This window comes from Bufo gargarizans, chromosome 9 (assembly GCF_014858855.1).
Source record: "Bufo gargarizans isolate SCDJY-AF-19 chromosome 9, ASM1485885v1, whole genome shotgun sequence".
NCBI classification, from domain to species: domain Eukaryota; kingdom Metazoa; phylum Chordata; class Amphibia; order Anura; family Bufonidae; genus Bufo; species Bufo gargarizans.
In genome coordinates this window covers 6,910,371-6,916,370 of record NC_058088.1, presented here as the reverse complement: position 1 = coordinate 6,916,370, position 6,000 = coordinate 6,910,371, and the positions used below count along the sequence as shown (strand labels likewise).

Genomic DNA, 6,000 nt, shown 5'->3' with positions numbered 1-6,000 from the left:
GACATGCCTTTCTTGTCATCCTGCTGCTCCTCTTACCCCTGATCAAGCCAGTCTACCTGGCGAAACATGTTGGGGGGCAGTCGTTAGATTTTAGGTGTCAAGCTGATGTTACTTGATAATCTAGTCAGTGAAGTGAACAGATTTGTAAAATAGACAGTGTTTACCAACCAGTGTGCCCCCAGCTGTTGCAAAACTACAACTCCCAGCATGCCCGCACAGCCTTTGGTTGTGCGGGCATGCTGGGAGGTGTAGTTTTGCAACAGCTGGAGGCACACTGGTTGGGAAACACTGGACTATAGTATAGGGATTGTGCGGGTTGGGCACACCGTCTATCCCCAGCTGCACAATCCAAGAATACGCACCTAGGCTTGCTATTTTTAATCTTTCACTATCACTACTTTTTAATGAATTGTATAATAAAGGTTATATGTTTGGGGCAAGTTGGGCACAGTAGCCTGCGGAGTGCGTTAACAGGTGGAGGACACACGCGGCAGCATACACCAAGCGATCAGACACGGACGGCACGCAGCAGCAATATTTTTAGATTTTCTTTTAATAATTTGTACTCATGGTTACCAGCCATAGTCATAACAAAAGTTATCCATAATAAAATGTATCTAAAATAACAATTTTGTCTTCTATCAGAAAAGGAGCCGTGTTTCTATGTTAGAAATAAATAGTTAGCGCTATTCTGAAAATACTTTGGAGAAGGTGGCCACAGGCAGTCTTGGCAGCGTTGCCCAGCTTTTTACCTCCACGCTCCGCGTGTGGCATGGGGGCCGGCTTCAAGTCCACCGCTACAAGAGGAGGGAGGCGATGTGGATCAGATAAGACGGGCGTTTGCAAGGATTATTCGTAAAAGGTGTGAGCTGCGGACCCGGGAGGATAACAGTAGGTTGTGAGGTTTGTTAATAAAAAGGGGGTAGACGTCTAACCTCCCCCCCCCCTTGCTCTTCGAATGTCATGCTCCGAGCATAGCCGGACTGTCCTGATGGCGAACACGTCCGCTGCGGTGTCCCTCCCCCCCCTGCCTGATCGGCTGCACAGAGCAGCATCCTGTCTGACAGGTGCCAGTCCTTGTAGTGGGAACATTGACTGTTCCTTAGCTTAGTGTGTTTGCCTGGCAGAGGTTCCTTCCCTGGAGCTCCTGGCTCCAAAACGGATTAGCAAGCCTCGCCTGCCCAGCTTTTGCATGCCTTGGCAAAGTCATGCTCCTTCTTTCTCCCCACAACCAAGCTCTCTGCCACTGGGACCCTTCCAAGTGCATGGCGGGTGTAAGTGTGTGCACCAGAAAAGACTCTTCATTAAGCTCCCCCCCCCCGCCCTCCCCCCAATGTTACCACGTCATGGTAATCATGTCTAGACAGAAAAAGCTCCTTCCTCATCACGAACGCTTAGCGGTGCTGTGTGTGTGTTTGGATATTAAACCAAAGTTAAAAAGTTACAATAGCGGAAACGAGTATTAGAACGCAGTGGGTGGATGATGTAGTGATGGCCTCGGGGCGTATCGTGGGAAAGCTTCGTCACTTCCCTGGCCGAAGACAGGGAAAGGTATAGGATAAGCAATCCCTCGTAGAGAAGGGTTCAATGAGCACGTCGTCAGATTGTCGATGTCTTGTCTGTACCCTCTGTGAGAAAGGAGAAGGACGTTTATTAAACTAATTCATCTAAATGCGCCCACTATTTCCCAGAAAGCTGCTTCCCCTCTGAGAGCAGAAGTGAGAGGGGTCACCAAATAAGACCACCTTGCAATCATTAGACCAGTGGTCTCCAACCTGCTCCAAGGAGCAGCCACGGGCTGTCAGGGCATGCTGAGGGTTTTGGTGGAAAATCTAAGGTTGAAGACCACTGCTTTACCTTGTGGAAACAAGAGCAGCCCCCAAGTGGAAAGAGCTTTGGGAAAAGGGTGAGGCCCACTATAGTAATGTCAGATACAATGGTTCTGTGGTCGTGCCTGATGCGGTCTTACCCTCCAGCGCATGCTCCGTCATACTCAGGCATAAAGACTCTAGCCGGGGATTAATCTCCAGATCCGCCCCAGGAACCTGGCAATCTATGAAGAATGAGAGGCCATTAAAAATGGAGTTCACGGACAAAGCTTACACTACATTGGTTTAATGTCTGTTCAGCAATTAATATACTACTTATTAGCCCAATATGGAGTCTAAACCCCGTAATGACCAGGCCTATCTAGGCCCTAATCATCCACTACATTTCTTTTTCTCTCTGCATTTGTTATTGTTTTATAAACTGAAGTGGCTGTATAAGGTCTTGTTTCACGCAGAAGAAATTGTATTTTTTGCGTTTGGGGTGGGTTACATATAAGTTACTTTGGTAATCTGTATACATTTCTTCACTGCACTGATACAGTAAAAAAAAAACGCATCTCATTAACCAATAAGGATAGTTCAACTTCCACGCCTCCAGAAAAGCTATCCGACAGGCTGTTCCGTAGTTCCCCGGATCTGTTCTAGCCGAATACTGTCGCTCACTGCCAGACCCCATTGACTATAATGGAATCCAGTGTGAATCCAGCCAGTTGGCACGCACCAGTTTCTGTCTGCCTGGCGCTCATGCCGGAGAGTGGCCAGATCTCATTACAGGAATTAGGGTCTGGCACTGAACGGCTAGGCCAATAGCTTTACCGCAGGTGTGTAACCTGCCTAAGTGTAGTTATTTTTTTTGTCTGGATGTAATAATGGACTTTATACTTAATCCCATTTTTGTAATTTTTTTTCGGGTGAATTTTTTTTCTTCTTTATTACATGTTAATCCTATTAAGGGACTGCTATTTTGCACTTATAATACCCCTGTATAATAAATTATGACCTGCGCCACCATGACATTGGATGTCTTTAGGACACTACTTTGAGCGTCCTAACAGCAGCCTTACCAAGTGTACACACAGCCTTGGGATCCCGTTTAGGTTCCCAGTACTGACTGCACAAGGGTTCCCCAATCCCTGATTGTGTCACCAGGAAATTCAGAGACCTCATTAAAAAGAGGGAAGCCCTCTGACCCTTTACTGCGGTAATCAAAGGGTTAAAGAGCAGGAGTTAGGCAGCTAAGCATCTACTCCAGGGCAGTGCTGTAGAATATCAACTCTTCATGACTTCAGTAAAAGGTGTATCCCAGTGTATCTGGTCAGTAAGAGGTCAAATCAGAGATCCCTCAATAACTTACCAGGAGGAAACTTGAGGATACTCTGTGGTGAAGTGTGCACGGGTAACGAGTGGGTGCGCTGCACGGAGCTGTGACTCTGGCATGGCATGCTATTACTTCCTCCAGGATTGGCGAACCACAGGTTCTAGAAGAAATAAAAAGCTGCACGTTCTGATCTACTCCTGAACCCTCTTCCCACTGTGTTCACAAGTCCTAGCTCCTCACCTGTCGACCCTGGCTCCCAGTGCTTTGGCTGGTAAGTGCGTGTCTTGGAGAGACGCCCCCAATTGACCCAGGGCTTATGACGCCAATGCGGGAAGGCGGTACAGCCCTTGGGGGCATCTGAAATGGGCGCTGCCCTCTTCGAACTAATGATGGCCCCACAGATCCAGCTATGGGGAGGGAATTTGAAGCAAATGCCCAGCTGTAAAGAGAAGAACATTGGTAATTAGAGGACACACAGTTATTTCAATGACAAATCTTTTGGCATATATCTGACCCTCAGAAACCTATGGGGACACCTGCAGCATAGGTATGTGGTATACAGATGAATACAACACACATACAGCCTAACACATTGCCTGAAAGTAGTGCAATCCATTACGTAAGTGATCAAATCTTATAAAATCCTCTTGTGGGATAAATAATAATTCTATAAACTTATATTTAAAGATCTCCAAGTATATATAAAAACCCCTCAACTGGTATTGCTCCATCCCCTGGACTACACAATTATCATAGGATAAATAACAGTGTTTATCCACCGCTCAAAAAGGGAATAAAAGACATCGAAATGCCCCATGTTCCCTAAAATGGTACCAGGAAAACCTACAAGTCGGCTTGCAAAATTCAAGTCCTCACACAGCTACGTAGACAAATAATATATATATGATAAAATAGTTATGGCTGTCCCGGGATGCACTTACTAAAGGGCTTTATTGTGCCGAAGAGTTCATTAAAGTAATCAATGAGTTAGGTGCACTCCATCCAAGATAAAGAAGGTATGGCTCTTGCAATGGGAAAAAATGGCTTAGTTGCTAAGGCACAAAACAGGCCGTTCACTACGGGGTTAAAAATCTTACTGATGTTTTCAAACTCAAAAGTTTAAAGAGGACCTTTTTAGTTTAGATAAATACCTTTATTTGCTGCCACCCTGCCAGTTTTTTTAAACATCGCCCCTACCCCCCCTGCAGTTTTCCCGCTCAGTATGTTAATACTAGGCATCGGTACAGGGAGGAGGAGACGTCAGGGTTTCTCAATGGGCGTCTCCTTCCTTCTCCTTGGCTGTGCTGCGATCCAATCACAGCAGAGAGTGTCACAGCCGGGGAGAAGGAGACGCCCACTGAGAACGAAAGGTCCATGAAAGGTCCTCTTTAACTGTGCTGCCACCTAGTGTTCAAACTGCAGAAAAGCCATCTGTCAACGCTCTCCACTATTACAATCTATTCCAACACTAATGAAACACTGGGGGGGCATTTATTAAGACTGGCGTTTTCCACGTCGGTCTCATGTTCCTCTGCACTGCCGGAGGAAGCGCCAAAGCTATGTTTGGCGCTTCATTTGGCAGGCCGTGCAACAAACTTAACTCTCACACATAATTGCTGTTTGCCCCCAAGTAGACCTACCCTCTGCAAACGGATTACGAATGTGAAACTAGTATTCTTCACTATTCCAACCTCTTTCCTGCTCCCTACGGCTCCCATACACAGCCCACCTGCACCCCTTCTGTTGTCTGTACCCCTGCATTTCCAGTAAAGCCTTGCGAGGAAATGTTCGCAGCAGCTTCAGGACTTGCTGTTTCCAGGAGAGGATTCTTTTTTTCTGCGTCTCGGTAAATGCCTGTTGGAAGAGAGGTCATGAGTAAATGAGATGGATAATTAAAGGGGTTTGTCTGATTTCAGCAAATTGCATTTACCATGTAGACACAGTTAATACAAGGCACTTCCTAATGTGTTGCGATTGTCCATATTGCCTCCTTAGCTGGCTGGATCACATTATACACAGCTTGTTTTCATTATGCCCACCCTGTAATCCAGAAGCGAGGGCCGTGCTTGCACACTGTAGGACAAAGTGCATGCCTATGTGCGCTCCCGCAGCCCTGGCTATCAGAGAGACCAGCGCTTTTTCCTATCGTGTGCAAGCACGACCACCACTGCTGGATTACAGAGTGGTCATAACGAGGGATTAGCGAATCTATTTAGGATGAAACATCCGAAGTCAATTCGCATAAAACTTAAGCGGATGTTCCAATACTGTATGGACCTCCTGCTTTAACCCCTTCCCGACCAGCGCTGTACTAGGGCGGCGCTGGCCGGGTCTTTAAAGATTGAGCCCGCTCCTGAGCAGAACTGGCGCCATAGCGGCGGGTTTTCTGCCGTTTCTTATAGCAGACACCCGCGGTTAATATCCGCAACCTGCGGTAATGCCGACCGCGGACATCTAACCCCTCAGATGCCGTGGTCTATCCTGGCCACGGCATCTGAGCACACGCTTCTGATGATGCTCCGGCTCTACCGTGCGGTGATCTATAAGAGCTGGAGCTTGTGTGCAGCAGGCAGTCAGTTTGTGAATGACAGGAGGCTGCTGCATAGTATTCCCTATGGAGCCCTTGCCTGTAATAAAGAACCATAGGATACTAGCAATTTTCTCATAGACTCCAATGCCAATACATTGGGGTCTACGAGAATAGCAATCTAATGATTGCTTGTTGCCCGGTAAGGCTGATCTGGGGAAGTGACTGTGTACATCCTGGTGTTTGGTGGACTGTGTGGTGTATAACTGTTGGCGTCTGCTGTGTGATATGTGAATGTGGACTGAGTGCTATGTCTGTGTGGGAGT

The 6,000-nt window shown here is 47.0% G+C and overlaps 1 protein-coding gene across 2 annotated transcripts in view; it reads right to left on the bottom strand.

Annotated features, from left to right (window-relative positions):
* Positions 1–533: 533 nt before the first annotated feature.
* Positions 534–6,000, bottom strand: part of SAMD4B (sterile alpha motif domain containing 4B) — a 31,040-nt gene continuing 25,573 nt past the window's right edge. The window contains exons 9-13 of one of the 2 annotated variants that reach the window (XM_044306588.1): positions 4,877–5,001; positions 3,388–3,586; positions 3,184–3,307; positions 1,970–2,053; positions 534–1,628 (exon numbers count right to left, since the gene is read on the bottom strand). In XM_044306588.1, coding sequence (XP_044162523.1) covers positions 1,600–1,628; positions 1,970–2,053; positions 3,184–3,307; positions 3,388–3,586; positions 4,877–5,001 — 561 coding nt within the window. In that variant the 3' untranslated portion in view covers positions 534–1,599. The remainder of the gene's footprint in view (positions 1,629–1,969; positions 2,054–3,183; positions 3,308–3,387; positions 3,587–4,876; positions 5,002–6,000) is intronic. The other variant, XM_044306590.1, reaches the window with a different exon arrangement.